The following is a 16,936-nucleotide window of genomic DNA, read 5'->3' on the forward strand; positions in this document are numbered from 1 at the left end:
CACAGAATATCCTCTGTAAATGCTGAGGATTACCTCACGTCCCCACGAGAAACAATTAGAGTCCGGCTTGGTTCTGTGATTTCTGTGGACATGCAGAAGTGCATCCAGACTAGCAACTACATCTGCCAAAATATGTATGTGTAGATGAGAGCACATTATTATGACTACAACGTCCATTCCAGAGAATGAAGCAGAAGTAACATCAGCCAAGATTTTTCCTCTTACTTGATTCCTCTTTTGATCAGACTTCCAAGATAAGGAATTTTAACACACATTTGACTTCAACTGGTGCACGTTTACTGAATTCAACATATACATGATGATCTCCGGCATCTACAATATAGCATACGCTGCTATTTAAAACATTTAATGTTGCATGCTGTGCACAGTTTCATGTACTAAAATACACATGGTAGTATGCTGTATGCCGCACAGTATTCAGTAAGACAGTATTTAATTCTAAACGTGGCCAAAACCTCAGCTGGGACTCTGAAGCCCCTGAGGTTGAATGACATTTACGTCCAAAGACATCTATCACAGACACACATTATGGATATGGTTTATGTAAGTGTTTTTATGGGGGTGTGTTCTAGTAAGCCAGAGGAGCACTGCAGTCCACACTTCTGAGTATAGAGTACTAACACTCACACACGCACTATAATCTGTGAGATTCACAGCAGCACGGCCGCTCTCCATTAGGAACCTGTGAATAATGGATCCGATGGTACTGAGGAACATGTGAGCGCTCTTTTCCTGGCATGACCTGCTTTGAGCGGGGTGAAAGTAGGCTAATGTAGCCTGCGCTGCTGGGACGTCAGTTTCATCATGTCACTCTGTGACAGCTCTGAATCGCTGCAGAACTGGGCCACCCGCAGTTCCCCGCGCAGCCACCAGGGGGCGATCTCAACATCATTAAAACACCACGGCCGTGACTGGATTCCCAGCAGGAGGAAAACGGGGTCATTTTAATGGAGAGGAGCTGGGAAAGCAGATTCTCAGAAGCTTTCATCGGCGCTCATAGCGGCTGCACATGAATCGAAGCAGACCACAAGTTTACGTCCTTGCTCACAGGGATGATGAATATTGTGTTATTGAGTGTCCATCATGTGATGCTGATGTGTGCTCACAGTAGGAACAGATCCAGCACTGAGAGTGTTAACACACTGCCCTCCACACGAGGTGAATGCTGACCACGTGCTAACCAGTAAAAAAAAATTAAAGGGCTAGATGCGCCAAAACACAACCCTGAAACACCTCCGACTCTGTTTGATTCTCCAACATCACATCACAGAAATAAACATCCTGCTCACTGCTGGAAAGACTCGGGGCAGAAGAGAGACACTGCTGATGACTGACCAGAGCTGGAGCTATCTTTAGCCTGATCGCTCACAATGTTGACCAGACCACTTCTTAAAGGAATGTTCTGAGTTCAACACAGCGTGTGCTGCGTGACGCTGATCTGCAGAAAATAATTCACTCTTCCCCCAGTTTTAAAGGAAGCATGAAATGGAGAACCTTATGTTAACACACATAAGAGGTTACTCTACAGTAAAAACATGCCGCAAGCTAGTTCAAAACTCTGAACTAACTCCTTCAAATATGCATGATTGTTTTCTGCCCTTCTTAAACATCTGGATTTGAAATCAAGAGAATCGTCACAATTTCTTCTTAATATGTGTCATCATCGTCTGTTCTGAACGACTGTCTCTGTCCATCAGTCACTAGATCACGCTGCTGCTGGAGAACGATGTTGAGTAAGGCCGTCAAACTCAGACAAAAAGAAAACTCTGCATAGCCTTTATAAAGATCCGAGCATTAGAAATGCATGGCTGGAGTTTATATTAATGACGCACATGGGCGACTTAAAGATAAAGTTTGCATTTGTTGTTCATATTTCACAATTAGTTACAGCAGAGCTCATAGAAAATGCAGGTCAGCACATTTATTAACAATTTTACAGTGTGTTTATAATAAACGTCAAACCAGCATTTAATGCTATTAAAACACCAAGCATGAAAGCTGCAACCAAAACTAACGTTTAACCTTTGGCAAATGAATGAGAAGCAATGTAATTTCTCAGACCTACTTAAGCTGCAGCATCTTTTGGGATAATAACAGTGCTTCAAAACTATATACTTAAAATGAAGCGAGCAGAAGCGATTCCCACACTGAAAACAGACTCAAGGATATATGGCTCTATCACAGTGCTTTCCATCTCGAGTATCAAAACACACGACATGCTGTAAATGGGGGTGTGATTACAGTCTGACAAAATTAGCCAATCACAGCAATGTTCTGCAAGAGGGAACGCCCCTTAAAATTAAGCCTACTAATAAGTCTACTGCTGCAACGCCAAGAGGGCTAACAGGTCAAAACATAAAGCTCATATTTCTGTTAACTACTTCCATCAGTTTTTTTATGTTTTTTTTTAGTTTGTGGAGTGTCATGAACACATACAGCAGCCTAACGCTGATGCTCTCTGTGCTTCATTCTGCTCTGCCTATAAACCCCTAATTTCCTCTGAGCTCATCTCTCCTGCTTGCTCCACAGACAGGAAACAGATGTCCCTCATTTCCTGTGTCTGTCCAGTGCAGAGAGCCGGGACAATGCGGCTACATCTATTCGTGAACACGGAGACAACAATACAACACAAGATCACCCCTCAGGACACGAGACAGCAGCGACGGACAGACCGCAGATAAACAAACCTGGGGTCATTCATACAGAGAGAAAAACAAGACAAACGAGTGGTAAGTGACAGGTATAATACATGCTGAAGCCCGTTCACGTGAGCGGTGATTTACTCACTGCAGGTCATGCTCCGCTCGTGCTTTACATCTGTATGGAGCAGACGCCTTCGGTTTAGAGTTCAAGCATCCTTTGTCCAACTGAACTGAGCAGTTTTTATATCATTAAGAAAAGCTAAATGACGGTGGGGTCGGTGTTTAACCCTGAAACTGAACTCACAGAAAACTATCTGCATTTTTACATGTGTATTATTTAGTGTTTATTAGTCTGTCTTCTTCATGGGCACTGCTGCAGCCGATTTCAGGTTGACCTTTATAATGTAGGATAAACTAGTTCACACACACACACACACACACACACACACACACACACACACACACACACACGCCTCAGCTGAAGGGCCTCATTCACCGCTGGGAGATTTCCTGCAGATACAGAGTTCATCACCTAGAAGCTCGCACGGCCCGGGGGAAGAGTTCACTGACAAACACGCTGCGTCACGACTGCTGCTGCAACATCAGTCACGCTTGTTTTCTGCTCCTCTGAGGGTACAGAGGAGATTTGGGCATGTTGTATTGTAAAAACAAAAATAAAAACAGGCACTGCGCCTCAGTGCCTTTCTAAGAGCCGAAGCCGACTGTAGACCAGAGAGTTTTTGGGACCAGATAAAGACTTCCTGTCACACACACACACACAAACACACACACACACACACACACACACACACACACACACACACACACACACACACACACACACACACAGCTGTACCATGGCCTGAACACACAACATCACAGGCCATCCTATGCAACGTTTAATAGTTATGAAATATTGCATAAAAATGAATCATTTCAGCAATTGGCTTTGGCTAAGTGTATTTCCAACTGGGCTGGGCTTTATATCAGATATTTGAGATAAAATCTAAATAATTCTGCTGATGATATACAATTAGTGAATATTAATCACTTAGGTCACATCTAAGATAGCCAAACTAATACCGCTTCTTCATTTCACAAATATGACCACTGCTTTCAAACTCTTGTATGTGCTTCTGTTTAAAACTTTTACAACGACACTGACCATTGTAGCTACTTACAGACATTTCTGTTGAGCACCAGTCAGATGTTTCAGTCAGTTTGTTACACCTCTGTTCAATACACTCAAAACACCGGAGGCTTTCATTAAGCATCTCAACTAACAACATAACCGCGGAGCAAAAAAGATATTCATTGATTATAATGCAGTGATTTAAAAAGGAAAACTCCTTTATCGCTTTTTGCTTTATTTTTCATGCCACTAGCTACTCACTGCAAAGGACTGACAACTGGATTTAAATGTGAGACTGAATCCAAAAAATGTGAAAAGTGAGTCATGTTTCTTTCTTCTTTAAAGAACTTGCTTTGTTGTCACAACAACCACAACTTTTGGTAAGGAATATTACACTTTGTATAATTTTCCTATTTTTATATTTCATATTGTTACATTGGTACAGTGGTACCTTTAGCTCAGTATGATTTTAAAGGTTCCTTTTTAGTTTGATTAGTCAGTAAAAAAACTGTAAGAGATTACTACATTATGCCTAGATTTGCCATGATTTTGCAATAAACAATGCGCATGTATCTAGATGGGGGACAAAAAAAATAAAATAAATAAATAATCACCTTTTTAAGTTTTAAAAGTATTTTATATCATCAAGATTTAGGAAAAATAGAGAGATACATTTTTAGCTGCGTTGCCCAGCCAATATTTCCAATTCCAATTAAATGGCACGTCAAGAAAAAGTGGATTTCACACGAGGGTTGTTCACAGCCACACAGACTTAACCGATGAACGGGGATGTCGTATAGAGCCGTTTCATTTAGTAATGCAGAACTCATACTCCCGTTAGAAACGGGACCTAGTGTCTCTGTGACACACAGACAGAGCAGATGAGGTGCCATACCTCCATCAAGACTGCGAGAGATGCGCTTGCTGGAGGTGCGCTGGAAGGCGGGCGCGGGCCGGTCGATGAGGGAGCTGGCCTGTCGCGTCTGCGCCTGCGTTCTGCCGCTGTAGCGGAACTTGGAGCCCAGAGTCAGGAACTTGGTCTTGGTGGGCTGTTCAGGAGAAACCAACCTGTGAACAGAGTGACAGACAGCTCAGAGGACACACACTACACACATGTGCTCAAATGTCTGTTATGTATTACTCTCCAAATCATCAAGTCGTGACGTGATCTATTACTGACATCAAACTGCAATGTGACAGAAAAGACAACCGAGATCACCGATTCATTAGTCAATGAATTGCATTCAGTTACAAGCAAAACAATCCGTGACACAGGAATCTGTCTGTTAAAACTGAATTGGCATGAGTGTGAAACATTTCCCGTCTTTTGCACACAGTGAGGGACGAGTCCAAATTAAGGACAGCATGTCACAGATGATCAGCATCTCCAGTTCAGTTGACAATGATCCAGAACATTCCTTCAAGCCTGTCCTGTTCTCCTCCTCAGGTGTTGGTGGGAGTTTGAGGACAGAACAGATAAAAAAAAAAACGTGTCAGAAAGAAGAAAAGCACTCTGAAAAGTGTCAAAAACTGAGGAAAAGGAGGACGGTTGAACTCATATAAAGTGCATCAGCATGTGTTTGAGAGTGTGATGTGCCAAGATCACACTTGAAGATCTTGAACAGGATCTCCTCTGAGTCTGGCCCACAGAAATGAAGACAGATGTAAGTGGGCAGGTAAACGCTCTGGCTCTCTGATCCATGTTCTGTAAAATATCCCACTGCTCCTCACAGCACAGAGCTCAATGATGTGCTCAACAGTGTTTGGCAGCAGCGTCTCTAATAAAAGTGAAACCGTTAGTTTATCTGCTTCAAGAACAGTGCCATTGTTTCCTCGCTAGTGAGAAACTATTTTACTGATAAAATCACAGAGTAGCACTGACCACATGCGTGTGAGTGAGTGTCCGTACTGTATGTGCGTGAGTTTGAGTGGGGAAAAGAGCGAGAGAATGAGTATGTGCTTAATAATACCTGATTTTGTGGCAAAAAAAACATGGAAATAATTTGTTTTTATCCTATTGTTTACTATATTTATTTTCTTGCTCAGTGTCATTGTGGAGTTTTGGTTCTTTTGCTGTTTTAGGCTGTAAGGACCTGGAAATGACAAATCATTTGGCAAAGTGATTTGGATTATGTAATGCAGTCAAGAGCTGCATGGAACTACTTTAGTCGTTAACTGTTTAGTCTGAAAATAATTGCAGACCTTGGAACATTCGTCAACCAATGAAATTTAACCTTTGTGCGCTCCTCATTTGGGAGACACACTCATAGTCTTCGTAGTCAAAAGTGACCGGACACCTGAAACGTAACTTTTTTCTTCAGTAAAATATTAATTTAATGTCTAAGTAAGTGAGCATCATTGATCATTGTTCTCGCTAAAATATTTCTCATAACATGTGATCTGTAGTTTAGTTTAAAAATGAATTATTGTGCACCTATAGCACTCCTCGCTGTCATTAAAACATAGCATACCTTAGGAAAATGATTTATATTGTTAATAAAATTATGTAATTATGTTTTTTGTAAATTATGTAATTTCAGTGTTTATCTCCATTAATGCGAGTGGAGTGTTTAATGTAAATGTGTATATCGACATGAAAACAGAGTTTAAAATCGTTGTTTACTTCATTACTTTTCTCACTCCAGGAAAAAGAGTTTGTACGCATGGTCTAGAATGTCCGTACTGTGTGTACATATTTACACAAGTTTATTTTTTATAAATCACGATATGTGTGTGGAAAACTGCGTACGCATGTTTCTATGGCCATTTTGTGCGTACGCAACGTTTATAAATGAGACCCCAGGGGAACACAGCTTTGTGATGCTTTTGTTGGCTGACAATATCAGTTTATCAATTTTAATGTTTGTTGTAATTTAAATGTTTGGTTTTTGGCTAAATGAGAAAACTAACTGCATTCAGGTGGAAAAAAAAAAAAAAAAAAACAATCACTAAACAGAGCAGAATAGAATAGAAAATATGACAGGACACAAAAGAGAGCAGCTTATTGTGAGCAGCAGTGCATCTGAAGTCTCGTGAGGTTAAGTGTGTCACACAGCTCTCTGGAGACACACACACACACACACACCTCACTGCGTGTGCGCTTCAAACATGCTACACTGACCGCACACATGACATAAGAGAAGACGACAACCTGTTCATGTCCAGCCACCTTCACACTCCCTCACACACACACACACACACACACACACACACACACACACACACACACACACACACACACACACACACACACACACACACACACAGCTCATCCTCCAGGATGGATTCAGGTCTTGTGAGGCTGCAGCCACCTGAAGCCTCTCATCTCATCAAAAACTCTGTTGTACTGCTGATATGTTTACCTGAAGAAGGTGTGGTGCTCAACGCAGACTTTCCAAACTCTTTTGGCAGCCCGGTGGTTGGGCAGCTTGAAGCCGACGGTGCTCTCGAACTGCTCGGCCTGACACACACATATAAATCATGTTATCAGTTTTACAGACACAGTGATCGCCATCAGCCTCAGACACGTGTTCTGCTCGGTCGCACCTCTCCCGGCCTGATCTTGATGTAGAAGTTACTGCGTTTGTAAGAGATCTTGAGGATTTTGGGCCAAGCAAAGCGGTTTATCCGTAGACGATCCTTATAGATCAGCAAACCATTTGAACACACTCCCAGCATGATATCCACTCCCTCAGAGTCCTGGGAAAAGAGAGGACAGGCAGTCTTTAACTGAAAGACATTCACAAGATCTACTCACACTCAGACACATCTGTGCATCATGTCAGGACTAGATCAGTAAAAACTGAATGAATCTGAATAACTACCAGAAAAATAAAGGCAGACACCTGCATTAACAAACCCCCCCACACACACATATACCGTAGACTCCTATTGATTTTATTAGGGTTGCCCAATATGTCACCCCAATTTTGGTTATTAGCCAGTATGCTGTTTAATTTTGTTTTTCAGTTCAGTTCTACAGTAACACCGGAAGTTAAGCAGGTCAGCGTTCCCGAGAGTTTCACAGAAGAAACTGACACACACCGTTACACACAATAACTATAAATCACTCCAAACTCAAACTCTTTCAGGGTCTTAATACAATTATAAATGGCATCCATCACGGCGCTCACTGCCGCCACTCCAGCACTTATCTGAATGTGTTTATGTAACGTCCTAAAGGGATCTTTATTGCCGGGGCTTTTGGGCCGTGGAGCACTGATTATTGATCCGTCTGTGTTAACCGTAGATCTCTGAGAGGAATCGATAGCGCTGATAACAGATTGAACTCAGACTATCTGACGCCACGAGAAGCTTTTAACACTAGCACAGCTCCCGTTGCTCTCTCACACATCAGCGCATCAGTAAGTGCTCAAAGCCGCAGGTCTCCTGTGAACTCTGACCCTCGCAGGAGAGCGGATGAGCCTCAGCCTATACAGAGATTCACGAGACAAAACCACAACAGAAAAATAAGAAATAATTCATGTGTAAACACAATGTTGAGGGACATCTAGATGTGTTTTGCATTGTGACATTTTCTTGATCACAACTATGTGCTGGAAATGTGAGCAATTTAAAAATCAGAACTATGCTGCACACAACCTTAGTGTACCGATATATCGATTTACCGATATTTAAGCATTTTACCATAATCGGATATCGGTTTTGCAATATCGGATTCACGGATTAACGCCGCCATCTTTTAGGTGTTTTGAGAATTGCGCGCAGGATCGCCATCAGGATCGTCCTGTCCCAATAAAGACGTAACTTTGCGTTAATTAATATGCAGCCATGAATGAGCGCATGTTGGAAATAAGAGCGCTGAATTTAATTCTCTCTCTGTTGTCTTTGCTCATCGTTAGTCTCGTGAAGTCAGAGTCATGCAGATAATCCGTCAAGATCCTCTCCCAATAAAGACGGAACTTTGCATTTGCACTTTTTATAAATAAAATGTTTTTTATTGTTGTAATATAAAGATTAAACTTAACATGAAAGACTAATTTTCAACACTTCAAAAAAAAGATGATTGAAAAGAGGAAAAATCTAAGTAAAGTGTGTTCTTTCTTCACTCAGTCATTTATTTACTTTATAACAGTTAATAAATATCAGTTCTGCATATCGGTTATTGGGCACATAAACATGCAAATAATTTGTATCGTATCGGTTATAAAAAATAAATATTGGTCGATAACTAATAAAGTGTGATATAACTTTTACAACAATCCCTGCATATTTCATCAAAAGTGTTTTTATACAGACAGACATAACATCGGTCTAATTCAAAAGACTTGGAATTACTTATACTACATACAGATGTGCAATACTCTATTATTCATAGGCACTAAAATATACATATATCATCATGTACATATATATACTATATATTCCATATATAATAATGTTAATAAAGACACACTAATTTACCTATAACTACAAATTTCCAAATGCTGTTATTCTCCATGTATGTATCAACGTCCTGTTTATTAACCTTTAACTACCTACTGTTCATATTAAGTACCTATTTTAGTTTTTTTTTTTTTTTTTTTTGTAGTATATTTGTATGTGTCACCATTGCTCCCTGAAGGAACTGTGTTTTGCTTTTAACCACTGGCATGCAATGTGCTAAAAATGAAAATAAATTTGACTTTGACTTTGATAACCAGACTAAAAGTAGTTATTTTAATTTCATTGAAATACTATCATTTTTTAAATTAATATTTACATTATTTTACATTTTAGAATTTTTTTTTTTATTATTTTTTTCCAAATATCACTAGTTACTAGTTATTTGAGTATATCAAATGAAAATAAATAAAAAAGCAGAAATAAAATTACATAAAAAAAAGTTTTATGTTTTATTTCAGTTTAAGTTTATCTTATTTATTTAACTTACTACATTTTATTTTTATATTTTCTGTTTTCATTTTATGATATATTTTATATCATTTCAGTTAAAGCTTATTTCAAGTAACTGAAGTGCTTTATTACGGTTTTAATTTGAGTTAAGTGTAAAAACCCTGAACTAATACAGCACCATGTGTCAGTCCTTAAAGGTCCTGAGATTCTCCAAGCTGAGCTGTGTTTCACCTTCAGTTTGCAGAGAGACAGAGACACAGGAGAGGAGCAGACACACAGTGTGGACTAGAGACTGCTATCAGTCCCGCTGGGAAAGAGCCGGAGAGCTGATGTTCCTGTGAGGGTTTAAAAATGGCAACAGAATATTTTTCCCAGACCCGCTGTCTGAGTGTTTGCAGATCACAGACCTAACCGTAATGCTGCTCAAATAAGATGGCGGATGTATCCAAATGTGTGCTTCATGTGGACTGCTAGTGACTTAAAACAGCAACGGGCTGAAGGTACAGCTGCACACTTCCATGAGAGACAGTCTGGAGATGATCTACCTTGGCGTGATGCAGGTCTACGCCGTACATGGAGAGCTTCTTGGCATTTTCCAGAAACTGTGCGTCTGCCTGGGCTGGAGTCATTCCCCTGAAAGAGATATGAGACAGGTGTTATCAGGACACGTCAGCACTGAGCAGATTAGCACTGATAATCCTCTGATCATAGTGAGGACCGGAGTCTGATGAGGAGCGCTTCACAGACGTCCAGCTCTGAAATCACAAGATCGCTAGAGAGCCTCACATGTGTCTCGCTGAGCGAATCGAACAGACGCAAGCGCTTTACTCGCTGCATCTCATGACTGCAGAACTACACGTGGAAGAATATTCCTGCTGTCGAGACAGATCTGAAGCTCATTCGGATCGTTGGCAACATGACTCCACTAGTGACGACACAAGCAATCCGCTCCCAGTTACTATTTTAAATTTAAAATGCACCACCTGCAAAGTTTTCAGAGACCTGCACAGATTAATACTGTCCCTACACAGCACAAAAAAATTAAATTAAACAGGCTGCGGCAAAAATTCACCTGCAAAACAGGGTGACTACAAGATTAATCAAGACATGTTTATTCAATATATTGAAAATGGTGTACTAATATATCATTACATACAAAATAATCATAGCCCATTTGAATCTAAATCATCACATTAAGCTGTATCACGATTCCCGTTTTTCTGTCCCTCAATGTAATACCTCTTAAAATGACAGTGAAGACTTTTGTAATACTACAAGACTTCATGGCATTCGATTTGTTAAGGACCTGTGGGACTTGTGCAGCTCCACCACCTTCTCCTCCAGCTCCTTGGTCTGGTTCGGGGCGAACTGGAAGTCTGAGATGTAGTCCAGACGATGCTCTTCGGGGTCGTGGTCCCCGAGCTCCCCCTGCAGGGTGTAGGAGCCCAGCAGGGCGTGTGTGACGAAGGAGCAGGGCAGCCGGCCCGACGCGATGTCCTGCCTCAGCTGGAGACACAGCAGATACCTGCAGAGACCAGGAGAGAAACCATGAGCCGCCACCCCTGCAGCCTTTCAGAGCGGCCGGCGGACCGGAGGAGACCAGCTTCTGTACCTCGTGATGTCCTCGGTCAGCTGCGACGGGTCCGGAGGGTAAAACTTCACACTGAACACAAACTGCCACTGAGAGTCTGAAGACAAACACAGAGAAAGACAACGAGAGCGGGTTAAACACGGGGCTGGACAATAACTCAATATCAACATATATCTTGAGTTTTTTGTTCTTTTTCAATAACAATATGATTTTTAAACATTTCCGAATATACATTACCAATGTTTCCCATTTGTAGCGGTTGACTTTAGCCCTATTTGGACAGGACTAGTTTTCTGAACTACGTTTGAGTTTGATTCTTATCACCTGACATCTGTGTTTCTAGTATCGATTCGGACGGGATATGTTTATTACAGAGGAGGGAGGGTCTGTTTTGGACATCTGGACGCTGCAGAGATGCATTGCATTGTGTACAGTACAGTCATTCAGATTGATGGTATAACCAAAGTTTTACTACAAATACCACGGTGAAACTATATGGATAGTTGTACAGCAAAACCATGGTTAATGTGTGGCTACTTTAGTTTAACTATTTAATTTTTTATTTATTTGTAGTAAACCCATGTTTAATTTTCATAAAGGTACATAAGATTTACATGATGATTAAAACATGATGTAACTGAGTGCAGAAATGACGCTGATATTACAGTAGCCAGTCTTAAGTGTTTACGTGATCTGGCTCTTGATTTTATTAGTTATTTTTTATTTTTTTAAGTTTAAGTGATGTGGGTGTTGATTTTTTTTTAGGTTATTTCATTTTGAGTTAACACACAAGGAAGAGTGCTGTGAAACAAATATAATTTGCAATCACAGACATTCGCATTCGGACAGATTAGTTTCTCAGAGGATCACAGAGTTTACTGAAAAACAGTAGATCATTTGCTATGGAGTTATTAGAGATTGTGTGAGAAAAACACAGACGTGGCAGAATCCGGACGGGATTAAAATCACAAAGTTTGTCTGTGAAACACAAATTTTGATAAGTTAAAAGCTAGTCCCATCCGAATAGGGCTTTTGCTGAATAAACATGAGCGCTGCACATTTCAGAATCAAAACTCTGCGCTGGTGTTTCATACGAACGGATATCTGAAGGGAACATACTTTGTTTTCACAGGTTTGTAAGAACAGGTTAAAGACCTTACAAAGCTGCGTCTGGGAGTCTTTATGTTTATCTGACCGTAATTTCACATTTCTTGTTTGTATGAAGGCTTAATACAAATAACAGGTGAACAATTTATTTGTTTTTATTTCTAAAATATTATGTAGTTTTATTTTTTGCAGTTTTTCTGAGGCTCTGATCGGAGTTATATCATATCGACCGAAGTTAAGAAATACTGTCATGATATAAATTCTGGCCATGTGGTCCAGCCCTAATTAAACGAGAGAAAAATCACTTCCTCCAGCTCCACTGAATATCACAGGAGTGTGAGTCTGTGCAGGGCAGAAACACAAGCACAGCCTCCACTAGCAGATGTGCTGTAAAGCTGTAGGGTGGAGGGACCGGCAGGGATGACGGTCTGTTCAGTCCATCAGTCAGACAACACTAGCTCATGCTGTTCATCATTCAGACAGGATGAAATGAGCCACAATACTGAAAGATTGAAAAAATGAGTACGTTTACATGGACACCAGTAATCTAATTATTTACCTTATTCTGAGTAAGACAGTATTATGATTTGAGTTACTTTCAGAATATTCCTCTAATGTTCCTGTTTTACATGTTATAGTACATAAATCGATTAATGGCACGTCATTACGTCCCCATGCGACGTTATCCGGCGTTCCCTCCAGAATTGCACGTATAAACATAAAGTTTGTCTTTGTTATGATGCCATATACAGTTTTAGGTGTTTCATTTTTAAGTTCATTATTTGTCATGCTAACAGACGACGGGGTTGTGGAAGCCATGCTCTTGTGTTTGACCTCAAACGGTTGACCGCTGCTGTGTGTGTATCCTGTCGCAAAATGTGCTGAAAAGTCCTACAACGACAGTAACAGTGTGATTAAAGTCTTTACTGCACTTCCATATTGCGACTAAAATAGGAATACTCCACATGTCTTAATTCGACTTGTGTTTACTTCGATGAGGGTGATGATGTGTGGGTCACTGTGTAGTTCTGAAGTTTTTGGTGATAGTGAGATTACGTCTCATGGTCAGTTCATGCTGATATATAAGCATGATTGAGAAATTCATCTGAGAAATGAAGCGACACCAGATGAGAAAGATGAATGATGCTGCTGGGAACTCAACATTAGTGATGTGCTCAAATGAGTCTAAAAATTCTGGAAACACTGGAGCAAAATGTTGATTTTAAATTAGACTGACAAAAATGTTCATTTTGACTGCAATATGCTTTCATGTGGTCAGGATTTTGTTATTTTAGTTTTAGACTATTTTCATTTTAAAATAATTTTTCTTATATTTTCTTTTAATTTTAAAGGATTGAGTCAATTTTTTTTTGTTTTTGTTATTTCTGTATCTCTGTATCTTCTGTATTTAATTCTGTAGCATTTATCAAATTTAATTTCAGTTTTAATGACTTTAGTACATCAAATTAAACTAAATGCAAATGATGCATAAACTACTTTTTTATTTTAGTTAACATTCATTTCATTTCAAGTATTTTTTTTTTTTTGTTATATTTTATATTATTTTTTTTTTATTCTGTTTTTTTTTAAGTTATTTATTCAGTGATTGTTTATTTATTGATCATGAATGAATTAATTGAGTGATGCTTTGTTCAAGTTTGACTGAAAGCACATCTCAGGTCTCTGATGAACCAGTCCTGACTGATCTGGAGCCGGTGGGATTGTTCACAGCTGAACCAGAGCTCTGGACAATAAGCCGAATGACAGCACTAACAAATTCAGCTATGAATGAGGCAACAACCGTCCAGAAGTGAGACAGAAACTCTGGACGCTCTCTGTGATGCTCTGTTGGGTCAGAGGAAGGAAATGAGGTTAATATAATCCATCAGCTCACTCACGTCACTATACAGACATAGAGCACATGGCAGAATGAATGGAATGATGTGAACTTTAGTTCAGGTCACTGTGCTGTGCAACAAAGTAAAAAAAAACTCATTCTTTCAGTGAGAGTCTCTGGAAACGAGGACACAAGTGCCATTTGTATAGACGTGTCCTTCAGAAGGAGAGCTGCTCTTGTGCGTGTCCTGTTTTTCTATTTTCAGCTCTCCTCCAGACGCTCTACAGACGCAGAGACTGAGTCATAACAGCAGATAAGACGTCTGATTCACCTGTGTGTGTGTGTGTGTGTGTGTGTGTGTGTGTGTGTGTGTGATATATACAGCACCTGACTGCGTGTCAAACAATGGCACACTTCAGAGTGAACAGGAAGTGTTCAGCACATTCACCCGCAGTCATAAAAAGCAGACGTTAAGCCTGTAAAGCTGCTGATAGTTTAGAGTTTTTACCTTCAGCTGCTGCTTCTGGGGTCAGATCTTGAGTGATTTTGATCAAGTAAAGGTCAGAATAACTGCAGTAATATCTCCAGATGAACTCTTACTGGACTGAAGCAGCTCAGCTTTACTTGATTCTCCATCAATCATGTTTTAGAGTCTCAAATCTGATCCTCAGGATCTTTTGAGGAGCGTTTGTTTCCAGAAGCTTTACTTTCACTGTTCCTCAGCGGAGGAATGATCTTCACAAGCCTCCAGAACATCTCACATCTTCTGAGGAGCATTTATTTCTTCATCTCTCAATCACTGCATTATATGTTTGGATCATTTACATCTCATCTTACTGAGACACATTACTGGAGATATAGAGCACAGACTGATATTCAGATCAGTTTATGTCAGTATCTGCCCTACTGTTATAAACATCTCACTGATTTTTGCTCAGTTTGGGCTTCTAAATAAAACCGAGTTTTGTGGATGGTTTTGATTGTGTTTGTGTGGTGTGAACGAGGAATCTGCTCTCTCTCCACCCAGCTGCAGATGTGTGTGAGGACGACAGAGCCAGAGAGTCTGTCGTACTGTCAGCTACTCAAACACACCCACACCAGCACATGAAGAGAAAGAGACAGCACGTACTGCGGATCTGCCGCTTGATTTCCTTGGTGACGTCCAGCCAGCACTGCAACACAGAAACACAGAGTCATCGGTCAAAGCACACACTGAACACAGCATCTGAGCTCTGACCCTGCTGTGAGGAAGACAGCTCACCATGCAGTCCTCAAACACATTCACCTCAACTTGACCCTGATTCAGATGCTTTGTGATTGCATTTCAACCCATATTTCAGAATTGTGTAGGATTAAGGATTAAGAATAAATTCTTGCAGAATAAGACATTGATATGTGTTTTGTACGTAATAATAAACAGCAAATATCCCAGTAATATTCATGCTAATAACCAACTAGTTAATAGTGAGAACTGGACACTAAAGTGTAACCAATACTCTTATTAACTCAAAGTATTTAATGTGAGAAGGGTACATAAAAAGCATGCATTTTAAGGTTAGATTTTAATTAAATTATTGTATTGTATTTAAACGTTCTACAGTATATACATAGTATTACTTTTTCCTTGAAAAAGTAATTAAATTACAGTAATTAATTAGTAACTAGTAACACCCAACACTGGATGTGAAGTACTTTATTTACAAAATTAAAAAATTAAGTAATTGTTCATATTTCATTTGATTACATTTGTTATTTGTCACAAAATTGTTAGTTTTGTTCATTTTTTGTAATAAATTTTAGGGATGCACCGATCATGATTTTTCATGGCCGATTCCGATACCGATTTCCTTTTTTTTTTTTTTCTTTAAGCAACAAAACAAGAAAGAAGGAAAGTATGCATAAACAAGATGTTTATTTGGTATTTAATAGGCCAAACAGGCTTTTGGCTATTGAAAACAATAACCGTAACCATCTGAATAAGGGCAGTGACTGCACAGTAAGTAGCCTGCATTCAGTACAAACAGATGGTACAGACATCAGCATTTAGCTTTTGTTTTTGAATTGGGTTGAAACTACATAAACTGGCCTTAAATGAAAAGATTAACTGTAACCATGTGAAATTAAAGGCAACAACACAATCAACACACATTCAAGAAGATGTTTCTTAATCAGCATTCAGTATTTGTTTTAGTTTTTAAATTTGGTTTTAAATAAAAAAGGTCTTTACCAGTGAGACTAAATAAAAGTATGCTATATAAATAAATTATTCCAAAATGTTAAAATAAAACAAAGATGCAAAGTGTTTCATTTGTCCAATTAAAAAAAGAAAATAGGGTAATGATTCACATCTATATTTTTTTACTGGAGCCAATGAAAAATAAATAACTATTGTCTCAAGTTAAAAAAATATAAATGTGAATCATTACCCTAAATTTTTTTAATTGGATGAATGAAACACTTTTTTTTCAGCGTGCTACAGCAGGTGAATTTTAAATCAAATTAAGTCTATGTAATTTTAAGGTAAAATAAAAATAATCATCCTATACAGAACTGATGTTTACTTCTGGCTTCTCAAACTTGTTTGCAAGTTATACTTTACAAAAAAAAAAAAGAAGCATTTTAGTCCTTTTCGTTTCTCATCCAACACGCGAGAAGTTGAGCTGAACATCCCTTCACCATCTCCACTTGTGCAGGGCGCGGAGAGGAACAGTACGCTCGCGCAGCTTCAGCGAGCGCAGGAAAGGGGCTCT

The 16,936-nt window shown here is 39.4% G+C and overlaps 1 protein-coding gene across 1 annotated transcript in view; it reads right to left on the reverse strand.

Annotated features, from left to right (window-relative positions):
* LOC109054520 (band 4.1-like protein 2) overlaps nucleotides 1-16,936 on the reverse strand; it is a 101,496-nt gene that overhangs the window by 28,898 nt on the left and 55,662 nt on the right. Inside the window, 7 exon segments of the mRNA XM_042746172.1 lie at nucleotides 4,691-4,863; nucleotides 7,158-7,255; nucleotides 7,342-7,494; nucleotides 10,197-10,284; nucleotides 10,958-11,176; nucleotides 11,264-11,339; nucleotides 15,316-15,358. Coding sequence (XP_042602106.1) covers nucleotides 4,691-4,863; nucleotides 7,158-7,255; nucleotides 7,342-7,494; nucleotides 10,197-10,284; nucleotides 10,958-11,176; nucleotides 11,264-11,339; nucleotides 15,316-15,358 — 850 coding nt within the window.

Source organism: Cyprinus carpio, chromosome B20, assembly GCF_018340385.1.
Source record: "Cyprinus carpio isolate SPL01 chromosome B20, ASM1834038v1, whole genome shotgun sequence".
Classification (NCBI taxonomy): Eukaryota; Metazoa; Chordata; class Actinopteri; order Cypriniformes; family Cyprinidae; genus Cyprinus; species Cyprinus carpio.